We start from the raw sequence: 14,223 nt of genomic DNA on the forward strand, positions 1-14,223 counted from the left end.
CAAAAGCAAAAAGAGATATCAAGCTGAAATTTTTATAGTGTGCTTAAGACGTAAAAAGTGAGGTCAAGTTCGTAAATGAGCAACATAGGTCAATTGGGTCTTAGGTCCGTCGGACCCATCTTATAAACCGTAAGAGATAGAACAAATGTTTAAATGTAAAAAATGTTCCTTATAAAAAAATAAACAACATTTTTGTTTGAAACATTTTCTTGTAAACATTTAAGAAAACACTGTTTACCCACGAGGGCGCTAACTAGGTGAAAATTTTGTAGTATGTATTAATATATCAGTTATGTGTGTGTGGCTATTTAAGAGTGGAAATTTTTCTTTATTTACGTGACGTCAAAAAACAAACGAATGCGTCATCAACACTGTCTGTACATGGTATTTCAACAATTAATTCAGTCAATTGTTGTGTTTTCACTTGTTTAACTTTTAAGTTTAGGCCTGAAATTCCATGCAATCATGAATTAATCATTTTAAGGTTTAAATTAGAAAGTTGAGACTATTTGGTAAATGTTTTCTTATATCACTTTTAGTAAAAATGACCCAAAAATAAACTCACAGACACGTACTAATTCGACTCCATTAAAAGTAGGTCAACCCGTAGATCACAGGGTGAATCCAAGGGACTAAAAATCCGCAATTTTTAGAAAAAGACTAAAATTTAACCAAATAAATGGATTCAAAATGAGGGTAAATGAATGAAAAACGTTACTAATTTAAACTAATAAAACAAATAATTTTAATTTATTTAATATTTAATAAATTATAACAAACTTAATATACATGGACCATACCATACAAAAATGTCCAAAATAAAACATACGTAAACAAACCACCAAAGAAGCCATAAGTTAATAAAGTTTTCCTAGATATAAAATATTTTTTCCAACTCGAACCTGCTTTTAATACTAATAATGCCCAGAGACCAACAACAGCAAATACATAAAATGCAAAGCCATAAAAACCAGTTAGTCCTAGTAAACCTACAAAAACAATAAATAATTATCAAAAAAATTTTAAATTGATTAAAAAGATATTAAGTTTTTGATAATTTACCAGCAGTACCACCCGATAGTGCTGCCATTGATGTACGACAATATTCAACAACGGCTGCATTATTTCGCATAGCAGTTTCACTGTAAGCGATTATTTCACCGGATTTGTTTTCTTTCGATTTTATTTTAACCGTCATTTTAATTGATTATTTTGTAAAATTCTGTTTTAAAATAATCAAAACATTAATTTATCTCCAACACTGACATTTATTTTATTGTACTGTTACAGGTTGGGAAACTTAAAAAAAATCACCACATAAGAAATTTTTATGGCGCACAACTTTTAAACATGAACGGTAAGAAATTATAATAATTAATTTTAATAACCATTTTTAGCTAAATTTGGCTCAATTTATCCTATTAGTTTAACATTTATGTCGAACGCGAACATATATGGCATAGTTTTCATTCTGTATGCAATATTAAACTCCCCAGTTTTTAACTTAATCGACCAGATTTCAGCTTCAGAGCTTCTTTCATTCGTTCAAGGTCCTAAAGACATGAGTATTATATTCCCGAATCTCACTATATATGTCACGTACGCAGGAAAAAATGTCTAACTTAATCTAATTTTGAAACAGATTCTCCGAAAACACCAATTTTGAGGTCTAATCAAATTTCAACGCCTTCAAATAATAATGGTCATTTCACACCATGTCGTCAGATGGGCTTATCGCGTAAACGTAAATCAAGTTTATCAGTTGCATCACCTTTACTTGTCACGGATAAATCAAATACAGAATTAAACGAAACACCAAAACACGATATTACCAAACGATCAAGGGCGAGTTATCCTATAAACAATGAAACACCAAAATCTGAGGTTCAACGGAAAAGAGTTAGCTATCCACTTGATAATGCGAGGAAAAGAAATTTAAATGTATTGTTGTCAAATGAGGATCAAACGGCAGATGAAGAAACGTTAAAATCAGAAATAAATGCTTGTAAAGCTCGTATTGAAGATAAACGAAAAATACTCCAGGAATTACAAAAGTCAACTAAAAGTACCGATAATAATTTAGAAAATTTAATTGTAAAATGGCGTACAGGATGTCAGAATGCGTTGAATGCATTGTTAGACGAGGCAAAAGAAAACAGAATATTAGATATGAATAAATTATTAAATGATTTGAATATTCCAGCAAGTTTGGTACATTTTGATACTGAGAATGAAGTATTTTTGTAAATATTTAAATAAATTTCAATTTTTTTTTTTTAACTCGTTATTTACTATCCTTTATACCCTCTGTAAACATAAAATATATCAAGGTATATTAAATTTAGTCCCATTACGCTTGTAACGCTAATAATATTTTCTTTTGTACCGCTCGAAATATTATTTGAAGCGCTGTTTCGGGGAAATTTACTCCGGTATCTAAACTGATATTTACTTTACGGTTCTTCTGCTCCTTGTTCCAAAAACAGACAACACTAGTTTGTAAATTTTTGATATTTGTACCGATAAAATAATAAAAATAAAAATTAGATCAACAAGATTGTAGAAGTTTCTTGTTTATAAAAAATAATCCACAAAAATTTTATTTTACAATGATTTATAATCCCCGGCGCAAAGAGAGGTGTTAAGTTTGACCGCTCTGTGTGTGTGTCTGTGACATCGTAGCTTCTAAACAGATGAACCGATTTTGTAAAAAAAATAATTCAAAGACCAAAAAACAACAAAAAAGGGCTAAATATTCTCTTTCTTGGCAATAATTTCTAAAACTTTTATATTATTTACGGGATAAATCTCCCATAATAAAAAAATACAAATGCATTCAACAATAATTGAAAATCTAAACTTTTCTTTTCTAAGAGTATGTAAGAGTTTGCTCTTACATCTAAAAATGCGGAAATATTAAGTTGCACGAAATAATAAATCGGACTTCAAAGTATGAATTTATTAATCGGAATCATAATTTATACAAATTATGTTGTTTTGTTAAATGCAACAGCACAGCCTTCCTTGTACTATTAATTACTTGAGTAATTAATAGCTAACGGAAAGATGTGCCCGTTACAAGTATATGGTGGACGGCGGAAAATGGCCCTTATCAAACCACCCTTCCTTTGAGAAATCATTAAATTTTTTTAATCTGATAAATTCTATAATTCCAACACTAGTTTCAATTCAAACGACAAGGAAAATGGGAAATATTATGTGAATGGAAAATTGTTCAAGGTGAATGAAAATAAAAAATTATACAGATTGTTCTAGAAAAGATGGTTTTTAATGAAATATCATATGTATGTACACAAAAACGAAAGAACACAGTGAGATGAATAAATTATCCAAAAAACGATTAAATTATTTGATTGTTTTTTTTTTCCAAGTTTGTTTTTCGAGACAAATTTTTAATCCGTTGTGTTTTTTTTTTTAATAATAAATTGGTATGTGAAAAACTAATTAATGCGCGTACAAAATTTTTTTTTTTAAATTAGCTTTCACACTAAGAAAAACTTAAGACTTAAGTTTTTTTTTTCTTTTTTTTCCGCTACTAATATAAATGAAACAAATGTTTGAAAACATTTTTACCATCAGACATAAAAAAAGAAAAAAAAATCAGTTACCTTAGATGAATATACTAAATATATACCGAGGGTTGTTCAATCTAAAATTGTTTGGTGGGTAGCCAAAATTATTTCTGGGGAAAATAAAGCTTTTCAACTAAAATTAGAACTCTTAAAGAGCTTAAAGGGTTAAAAGTACCATTCAAAATGGCACAAATTGTTATTTTTAGCTGCACAACTAGCACACTTGAATATCTTAGCCAAAAAGTTTGCTCTTTGAAGCTCCCAGAAACGTGAATCCGTTCTAGTGCAGATAAAATGAACAATCTTAAGATTTTATTGGAAAACTATACTTGTATAGCCATTTTAGGATGAACACTCCGATATATATTTTAGGACCTAAATAATAAAGGTAAGGGGACAAAAACTTACTTAATAATAATTACTAACTACTGTTTTAAAATTACTTCATATAAATACAAGATAACTGATTCTTCAATCAATCAATAATCACATGACGCGACTCAATTTATTTGAGGGCCGAGGGGAGGACACTGTTACTAAATTAATTAGATTAATATTAATAAATTGTTTTTTTTTTAATGAGAATGACAACCGATGAGATGGATGATGTACGCGACGGGCAAAGAAAGCATGCACGCACGCACGCAGCCGATCCAAACCGATCTACAGCGCAAACTTAAAATCTGTCATACAAAAATAAAAATAAAATGTGGATGAGAGTTGTTATTTTGTTGATTTTTTTTTTGATGTTATGTGTGTGTTTTTAATTTGTTTCAACTAATTCATTTCTTTTTATTTTTCCCAGCTGGAGATTTTCCCTTGGCATTGTTTTGCACTTTTGCTTTTTTCTTGGGACCTTCTTCATCATCATCTTCGTCTTCCTGCAATTGAAAATGAGCTTTTAAAATAATATTTATTAGCTGAAAATATTTCGTTCACAAAAATATCTTTGCAATTATAAAAAAAAAAAAGTTCTGGGCCTAGCTCGGGGATATCATCTCTTAAAATGTCATACTGTAAATATGAAACTAAGAAAATTTGAAGGGTATGTTTCTATGCATTTATGAAACGGAATCTTAGAACGTGATTTTCACCCAATTCAAAATGTTGGATTGAATTTAAACTTCACACACTTATCAAGAGCCGATTACAATACAATAATTTAATAAGTTTGTCCGATTATCCTGATTAGGATCTTCAGGATTAACGATTTTTGTCCATATCGTAAAACACGTATATCGTATCATGTATTATAAATAATAGTTTAAAAAACTATAAAAACACGCTTTTGTAGTTAGCTGAACTAAAAAGTAGAAAGTAAATAGATAATTATTTAAAAAAATCAATTTATCGTAAAAAATCGTGGGGTGTTTTTTAAATATTATAAATTTATAATGATTTTTACTAATATCTGTCAATAAACTATTTACAATAATTGAAATCTAGCATCTCGCGCTTTTTTTTTACCATAGAATGATTTTGAATCTATGTTTTTCTGAACTTATTTGTCGGTTTTTTTTTTAATTTTACTTGTTTTCTACATTTTAGTTCAGCTAGTTACAAAAGCGTGTTTTTAAAATTATTTATTTTATTTTCCGCTATCAATGACTTAGGACATCTACTAAATTACACTGAAATTCGTATCCCGTTTACCCTTGAATCCTGGAGGTAATGAAATTATAATAAATATAATACCAATAATAATTAAAAAGAAGAAAAGGGCTTAAATTATAGAATTAATCCTTAGAAGAATTAGAGAAGTGTATCAATAACTCCCATTTCTGTATAACTTTTTACTGAGCAATATTTTAGCATAGACTTAAATATAGACTGGTCAAAAAAAAATCGCCTAAAATGAATATTCGACATTTGTGTTTGTGAACGAAATATATTTGTGTTTTTTAAACTGTTTAAAAAAAGAAATAAATTTGGAACAAAATGAGAAGTGTGATAAAAAAAACACAAGAAAAATGAAAAAATTTGTGTGTGTATATAAAAACATATAATTCTACCAAATTAACTTTCAATCAACATTACGCTCATGTTTTTCTTGTGTTTTCCCGAAGAAAAAAAATTTTCATACTCAGCTTCTATTTATTATTGATTTTAAATTAACAACCTTTTCAACTTAGAATTTTTTATTTTATTACTTCTCATATTCGCACAAAATTGAATTTCGTTAATATTAGAAGCTAGAATAATCTTTCAATTTACTTAATCAATAATATATAGATGCTTACGATTTATAAAAAAATAAATAGGAATCGGCTTTTATGGCAAAAGGTTTTTCAACAGGGAAATAAAGGATAATTTAAGCCGTTGTATATCATATGCCAACAAATGATAAAAAAAATTATTTTGTATAAAATATTCTTCAGGTTACAGGTTAAATTTTGAATTGTATTACTCCTTTCACAGACCAACGCGAAGAATTCGCTACCACTAGAACTACAAATCAAGTTATTAGCCATTATAGATTAAAATGGACCCACCCTGTATAAAGCAAAATCAAACACCAAAAGTAAATAAAAACAATTGACTGAATTAATTGTTAAAATTCCTGTATGAATACTATTCATCATCAATGTTTGCATTATTCTTAATAACTAAGAAAACGTTAAAAAACAAACCGATTTGTAAATGTTTTCTAGTTTTTCCAAAATCTTTTACAGGAGTTACAAGTACTCACCAATTTTCTATTCTCAATCTTGAATAGTTTTGGAGAAACTGGCCACAAAATGCCTTAATATTTAATAAAAATAATTCAAAACAAAAGTTGTTTATTTTTTTTATAATGAATGTTTTTTACATTACTCTTGTTTTATATCTTTTACAGTTTACAAGACAGGTCCGCGGACCCAAGATCCAACTGACCTATGTCATCAACTCATTTACGAACTCAAACTCACCTTTCATATCCTGAGCACAGTAAGAGAAATTAACCTGAAATTTATATAGCGTTCTCAGGACGTAAAATGTGAGTAAGTTCGTAAATTAGCAACATAAGGTCAATTGGGTCTTGTTTCCGTAGAACCCATTTTTTAAACCGCTAGACATAGAATAAAAGTGTAAATAATATTCCGTATAGAAAAATAAACAACTTTTGTTTGAAACATCATTATTTACCCGTGAGGGTATAAATTATAGCAAAAAATTTTGGAGTCTTAAAACTATGAAAGTTGAAAATTTGCAGATAGCTTTAACGAAGAATAATTTCTAGAATGTGAAAACTTTGAAAATCAAATCAGGCGCCATAATTGTTGGTTCTTTAAACTTTCCTAATTTATAAAAAGCAAGTGCTGATATTCAACACTCTATACAGGGTATTTCAACAATTAACTCAGTTAATTGTTTGTTTTCACTTGTTTTTAATCTCAAATATTCTGTATGTTTATAAAATTGGAATAAAAATGATACAGGGAATTTTCTCCACCAATAAATATTCACTGAAAATAAACTTCCCAAAGTAGAAAGTTAGGGCATTTTTTAATCGCATTGTTGAATAGTTAGGAACGAATCACATTAATTTTGATAGCGTTTAGAAATAGAGTATTCCTCTATTTTTGAAAAAGTACTTCAAAATGTTGATTTTGCTAATAAAAAGCCACCAAAAATATATTTCGGAAAAATACACATGCTTTCTTGCAAAAAACGCGGGCATCCAATTTGATGACGTAATATCGGTATCAATATACGAAATAACACAAATAAGTTTGACAGATATATTCATAGACATCTGATTATAATATAAATACTTATCTATGTATATATTATACCCAGTTGTCTACACTGAACTAACTGATGGTCTATGACTCATACCGCTATGACATCACAGCAGGGCTTACCCGTGTTTTAGGTCACGTGATATACAGTTGAAAAATTACGATTTTTAATTTTAATATTTTAAAAGAAAAATGTGCTTTTATGACTCGAAATCAGAATATTTAAGTATATTTTTACATAAATTTTAACTTTTTTCAAATTTTATGATTTATTTTTGACGAACGATAATACCCTATTGCCTTTTTTGCAAATTCAAATGTAATAAGTTAATTATGAAGTCCTAACAAAATCGCAAATTTTAAAAAGATTTCGTAAATCCTCCACTTTTGATTGATTTTTTACATATATGTAAGAAGAATTTCCAAAAAGAATTTTAGATCATATTAAAATTCGCATATAGAGATGCTACTCGTAAACTACATTACTGCGCAAACTCCATTTAACGGTTATGCAAAAAATAATTCTAAGTATGTTTGCAACATTAATTGCAAGCAGATATTTTAGAAAATTCAAGAATTACGGACTCAAAAAAACGGAGTTTCTTGTGCGAATATTTAACGTTGGTATGTAGACAACTAGGGCATGATTTACAACGGCCACGAATATTGAAAACACAAAATAAAAATTTAAGATTTAAAAAAATAAAAAAATGAAAGTGAAATTGGTAGAACTATAAAAAATTTAATATCGCACCTCATCTTGTCCTTTTGAGTTGATTTTGCGCTTTTTGTTGGCTCCAGCTTGACCCTAAAAATGCGCGTTTAATTTTATGAAAACCACTTTGTAAAAAAATTCTCAACCAAAACATCACTGCTTCCGTTTATCACTTTGCGATGTTTTTTTTTTTTGCCTTTCAACAAAATTTCAATTACTTACCACATCTTCACCTTCTTCTTCGTCTAACATTTCTTCTTCCATTTCATCAATTTCGTCAAATTCTTCAATCGGACTACCAATTAAATGATGTCCAATTATATGTACTGGTCCGGTACCTTGTGATAAACTGAACGTGACTGGTGGATCTGGGAATGTTAATTCCAATAAACATTGACTTTGACCACCGGCACCGGCTTTTAGTGTTGCTACTGGAATTTTGATTGTATCCTTCCATGTCATTGCTTCTACTTGAATAACATTTAATTCGCCTTCTTTCGCTTCTGGTCCTAATACAGCTTGTCTGATTACTAATTTATGTCCACCTTGATAATCATCAGTGGCCTTGGTCTCTGGATCCCATGATTCTGAAGCTTTTGCTCCTTGTAAAGTTAAAGCTACAAAAATAATTCTAAGTTACATCACACAACTATAAACACTATAAATGGCTACTTGGTTTTAAAATACAAAAGAATTACGAATTATACTTAAAAATTGATCGTATATACAAATAAAATTATGAAATAAAAAAAAAAGTATAATGGCGCGTAAAAATGCCGGGAAGACGATAGACGCCTATACACATAAATTCACAAATATTTCTGTAACTACATAATTTTATTTAAAAAGAATTTCTACATGATATACGCGGATATTTGACATAAATAATTTACCGTAAAAATATTCATCAGCCATTTCTATTTATTGGATGTTTAACGATAAAATTCACACCACACGTGACAACGATAATGCCGGCTAGGAATGTAACAACTCAAAGTGATCACTTTAAAAGATGCTTACACTAATGGCGGTCATCAACAACGGCTATCATCCCCACTCCTCAATCAATGTGTGTTCACTATTTAAAAGTACAGTGCTTTGGTAGCTTGGTTTAAGTTGTCGTTACTTCCGATATATTCATTTTTAAGGGATGTACACAAATTATTTGATCAATAAATTATTATAGAAACAAGTGAAAACAAACAACTGACTGAGTTATTTGTTGAAATACCATGTATCGACAGTGTTGATTACTCTGTCACATTACACATACATACATGTCACACATATATAAGTGATATACTCATATCATACATGCTATACAATTTGCGCCTAATTTGCGCTCTCACGGGTAAACAGTGATGTTTATGAAAAAATGTTTCAAGCAAAAGTTGTTTATTTTTTTATAAAGGACATTTTTTACGTTTAAACTTTTGTTCTACCTCTAAGGGTCGTCCGCACGCTACAAAAATTTCAGTTTGATATTTCTTTTCGTTTTTGTGTAATCGTGATGACAGACGGACAGACAAACGACAGACGACCGACAGACGGCAGACAGACGAAATACAGATGACAGACAGACGACAGACTGGCGACAGACAGGCAGACAGACAGACAGACAACCGGAAATGGACTAATTAGTTGATTTTATGAACACCTACTAAACTTAATATACTATGTATATTTTATATATACATGGTATAAAAATAACTCCATTAAAAATTAGAGAAAAATTTGTGAATATATTTAAGTAACTTAAAAATTATTTAATATGACATAAACAGTTTTTCGGTCTTTTCCCGCTTATCGAGCTATATTTGCAATATCGGAACTAACTTATTCAATTTTCCTCACATTCTAAAATCTTGGTTCCCCGCACATGAAACAAGAAAAATTAAAAAGTCTTTTATTTACTTTAATAATATTATACTATTCGAAAATAATTATTAAAACGTTAGTTACGTAGGGATAAAAAATATTTCCTAAATATACAAAAATATAATGCAATATTGCAAATAAAATTTATTTTAATTTTATTGCTTATCAAAACATATTTTGCTCAGTAACCAAATTCGTTAAAAATAGTTTTACCCATGTATAAATATTTTATCTACACTAATATTATATAGACGAAAAATTTGATTTTTTGTTTGTAACATTGTAATAAAATAAGGGAGACGGGGTAGCCCAGTGAAGAGAATGAGTAACTGCTAGTCTGCTATAAATTTCGTTACAATTGTACAAAGAAAGAAAATAAATATTCATATAATAATAAATATTTTTCTCCCCTCTAGGTGGAAAATGTAAACTTTGTCTCGCTGTGCTAAACAAAGTTACCGCTTTCCGCATCCACTGAGCACAAAAATAGTATACACACCACAGGAGCAATGCCAATGATAACTAAAAATTTTTATTAATATAATTTTAATATAAATTTTGAGACCCTTGCTAATTAAGCCTGCTCAAAAAGGAACAAGTATTTATTTCTTGAGGAAATGATATTATGAGGGAAACACATAAGTGGGAATAATGATTTTCCAATTTCTTATGAAAACCAAAAATAACTGTAGAGTCCAAACTATAGATTTATTACAAACTTTTTTAATTTTTATTCTTTGAAAATAAATAATACTTGTTTTAAATTTAAAAGTTTTTCTACGAGTGTTTTCACGTTTCATTTAATTGGAATAATAACAACCCCAAAAATCTTGTAGGAAATAACACATAAATGAAAAAATATACGAATATCATATAATCAATAATTTTAATATCATTTCATCACATTTCATCATTTGAATAAAATGGGAAACGTGGACGAATTTGAATAAACGCGCTAGAATCCAATAGACCAATGAAATATCACCAAATAATATACGTAACTGCTTATAAATAAAGATACGAAAAGCATGATATATCACATTGAAAATTTAAGGCTTACCAAAAAGGCTTAAAATTATTAATAAAAAAATTGTTTATAAATTATAAGTAAAATGTTGTTAAAATTGATATTTTTTATATTATTGATCACAGTTAGTCATGGTACTAACGATAAAAATAATCGAAAAAAAGAGTTTATTGCAACGTCGGAATGGCAAATTGTGGAACAAGGTACGTATACGTATTTTTTTTTTCAATATTTTTTTGGAACTTATATTATTCGAGTAAAATTCACAGGTCAACATCTTCCCGCTGGCTTACATATTCGCCATAATTTCGAAACAAAAGTAACTGAAGCAAAACTTCTCGATGAAAAAGAAAAAAGTCATGCTATTTCCGTTGTTGATACTCAAAATAATGATATCGAAAAAAACGAAATTTCTATGGATGAGGATGATGATTTGAAGGCACAACAAGAAAATGTAGCGAAAAAATATAAGAGTTATAAAGAGTTGAAGGAAGATTTAAGTGCGTTAAATTTAACGATCAAACTAGATATGGAAGTAATGAACGAGCTATTTGAACGTTTTGATAAATTTATAATTGATCCGTTACATAATGTAGACGAGTTAGCGAACATTTTGATCGATTTTGAATTTTTTGTACATCAATTTGATAACGCAAAACATTTTATCCAATCAAAAGGATTACAACGAATTATATTCCCTATTTTAGAAGTTCCAAATACCAAATTAAAAGTACTCGGATTACATGTTTTAAGTGCTGCCGTACAAAATAATCCAAAAGTACAAATTGCTGTGTACGAACGAAATACAATACCAATTTTAATCAAGTTATTATCGAATGAAAATCAATCGATTGTAATGCCAACGATAAGTACAATTTCCAAATTATTACGACGTTTTCCAACTGCACAATGGGCATTCATTAAACAAAAAGGTTTGGAAAATATTTCAAAATTAATTGAAAATGATGAATTATTTATTGATAATAATTTTAAATTAAAAATTCTAACATTTTTAATTGATTTTGTTACGGATTCGAAAGAGTTAATTATTGATAGTGAAGGTCGAAAAAATATTCATGCCGAATATGTATCCGAATATTTATTAACAAGTTTTAAATCCGATGGTTGGTGTCAAGTAATTGAAAAATTTGTATCACATATTCATTTCGTTAATTTCGATGTTATCGAACAAACGTTAATTTTAATTCAAACAACAAAAGATCTTTGTTGGCCTACATTTAATAAACATGAATTTCGTGATAAAATTGATACGCTTATTCGATATTATGAGAAAGTTTTACGAAATGATCAAGATTTCGATATGAATCGATTAGTTGATTCAGAATATTTAAATCATTTTGTCGATACAATACGAAATTTAACGTCTGTTATTTATGAAAAAGCGAACTTTATTGATAAAGATGAACTTTAAGCGATTTATTTTTTACAATTTTACAATTGTGATAAATTCTTCTAAAATTGAGACTGATTATGAAAATTTTAATTTCATAAAGGATTTTGGGGGGTTTAGACCAATTCAAAGATAATTTTATCCTGCAAAAGGTATAAGAAAACTGTCCAAAAATGAACATACCTGTATCTTTTGTAAGGTGAACCCAGTTTGATGCCTCTGTATTACATGGCATAGAAGGGAATCAAACTTTGGGTAAAAATAAATTAATAAATGGACCAGTTTCATCATTATCGATCATCTAATTAAATTAGACAAAGAGCTGTACTCCTTGCATGTCTAAGTTAAGTATGCTAATCGTTGATAAAAATAATTAAGGAATTCCTCAGCTAATAGGCTGTTGAATTATTTTTCCCTTTAATTTAAATGTGTGGGAAGTTAATTAGGAATATCTGAATTTATGAGAACAATGGATCGTTCTACAATCGTAACAGCAATAGGGAATATTCATGAAATTTAAATTTGGTTCAAATATTTTTCTTCCGTAACTTTAATATAGTAGTAACTATTCTACGGCTTTTTATTAGAAAAACTTAATAATAACGAGTGTAAATTCTGTGTTGTAAATTCATTTTTTTAAAGTGTTAATGATACATTGAACTGTCAAAAATTGACAGATCACGTACTTATGCGTCATCAACAGAGAACGCCAAAAAACTGCGTTTAAATATCTCAAAATTATAATGTATTTTAAATATTTTTTTACACTTAAATACAGCTTTTTTTAAGCAGTATTTATATTTTTTACTTTGTTATAACGGTGTAAACAATGAATTAAAAATTTAAAAAAAATACATGAATATTCCCTATTAGCTAATTGCTTTAACTTACAAAATATAAAGTCTCCAATTTGTGTTTCCCGCATAAATAATTACTGAAAGATGTTTAATTATGACTGATTTGACTAAATGATTTGGGTCAAACCACTTTAAATTGTTATTGTCATACTAAATATCATTTGCGCAGGCGTAAGTGGATAACTCGAACCCATTTGGATTACTTTAAGCTCAACAACTCTAGTTTTGTGAAATATTTACATTTATTTTCTGCTCTAAATATATACATGTATACCTGCTTCCATCTGATGTTTATGTGTCTATTTCCATTGATGTTGATTTAATTCGCGATAAAATTTTTAATCGTGATTAATTATTAATCGAAGTGAGTGAAACTGGGCCTAAATACGGAAGCCTGAATAGTTCATAATCAATTTATGAAAAAGTGGCGCTACACTAGCTTATTTTTTAAATGTGTGTACTACCCACAAGTATAAAACCAACTTTCAAAACATGCCCTTGTGACTTGTGGTTATGGAAACAAACCTTTTTGAAAATGTCAGTCGGTGATAACTATCTTTAATTAGCCATTATCGAAACCAAAGAATTGCCAAAACTGTCTGGAATTATTAATAATTGTATATCCGGATTTAATGATAATATGATAATGTTTATAATTTGTATAATGCAGTTAGTTAAAAATTTGTATTAGTATTATTTAAAAAATATAATGCTTTAATTAGCCTTTTTCCTCAGAAGATTAAAAAAAGATCCGCTAGATGGCAGGAAATCAAAATATTTGTATCTCCCTAGTTCTGCCATCTAGCGAATCTTGTTTTAATCTTCTTAGGGAAAAGGCTAATTAAAACATTATATTTTTAAATAATACTAATGAAAATTTTTAACTAACTACATTATACAAATTATAAACATTATCATATTATCCTTAAACCCGGATATACAATTATTAATAATTCCGAACAGTTTCGGTAATGGCTAACTAAAGAATATTTATCACCGACTGACATTTTCAAGGTTTGT

General features: G+C 28.6%; 4 protein-coding genes across 5 annotated transcripts; 2 read left to right on the top strand and 2 right to left on the bottom strand.

The window, feature by feature from the left end:
• Positions 1-780: 780 nt before the first annotated feature.
• On the bottom strand, positions 781-1,269 carry LOC123305496 (ER membrane protein complex subunit 6). The gene is made up of 2 exons (XM_044887226.1): positions 1,063-1,269; positions 781-989 (listed from the first exon to the last, which is right to left on the bottom strand). Exons 1-2 carry the CDS (start codon positions 1,196-1,198, stop codon positions 781-783), a joined length of 345 nt encoding a protein of 114 aa, XP_044743161.1. The 5' UTR covers positions 1,199-1,269.
• Positions 1,270-2,247, top strand: LOC123294038. The gene is made up of 2 exons (XM_044875106.1): positions 1,270-1,357; positions 1,643-2,247. The coding sequence occupies exons 1-2, from the start codon at positions 1,351-1,353 to the stop codon at positions 2,245-2,247; spliced, it is 612 nt and encodes a 203-aa protein (XP_044731041.1). The 5' UTR covers positions 1,270-1,350.
• Positions 2,248-3,267: 1,020 nt separating this feature from the next.
• Positions 3,268-9,084, bottom strand: LOC123305488 (nucleoplasmin-like protein). Of its 2 annotated transcripts, XM_044887212.1 has the most exons (4): positions 8,924-9,084; positions 8,253-8,647; positions 8,070-8,123; positions 3,268-4,474 (listed from the first exon to the last, which is right to left on the bottom strand). In XM_044887212.1, the coding sequence occupies exons 1-4, from the start codon at positions 8,943-8,945 to the stop codon at positions 4,376-4,378; spliced, it is 570 nt and encodes a 189-aa protein (XP_044743147.1). In that variant the 5' UTR covers positions 8,946-9,084; the 3' UTR covers positions 3,268-4,375. The 2 variants fall into 2 exon arrangements, with proteins under 2 accessions (XP_044743147.1, XP_044743148.1); XM_044887213.1 differs by lacking the exon at positions 8,070-8,123.
• A 1,850-nt stretch (positions 9,085-10,934) lies between these two features.
• On the top strand, positions 10,935-12,917 carry LOC123305129 (nucleotide exchange factor Sil1). Its single transcript, XM_044886756.1, has 2 exons — positions 10,935-11,138; positions 11,205-12,917. Exons 1-2 carry the CDS (start codon positions 11,021-11,023, stop codon positions 12,365-12,367), a joined length of 1,281 nt encoding a protein of 426 aa, XP_044742691.1. The 5' UTR covers positions 10,935-11,020; the 3' UTR covers positions 12,368-12,917.
• Positions 12,918-14,223: the final 1,306 nt, after the last annotated feature.

Source organism: Chrysoperla carnea, chromosome 1 (assembly GCF_905475395.1).
Source record: "Chrysoperla carnea chromosome 1, inChrCarn1.1, whole genome shotgun sequence".
Taxonomy (NCBI): Eukaryota; Metazoa; Arthropoda; class Insecta; order Neuroptera; family Chrysopidae; genus Chrysoperla; species Chrysoperla carnea.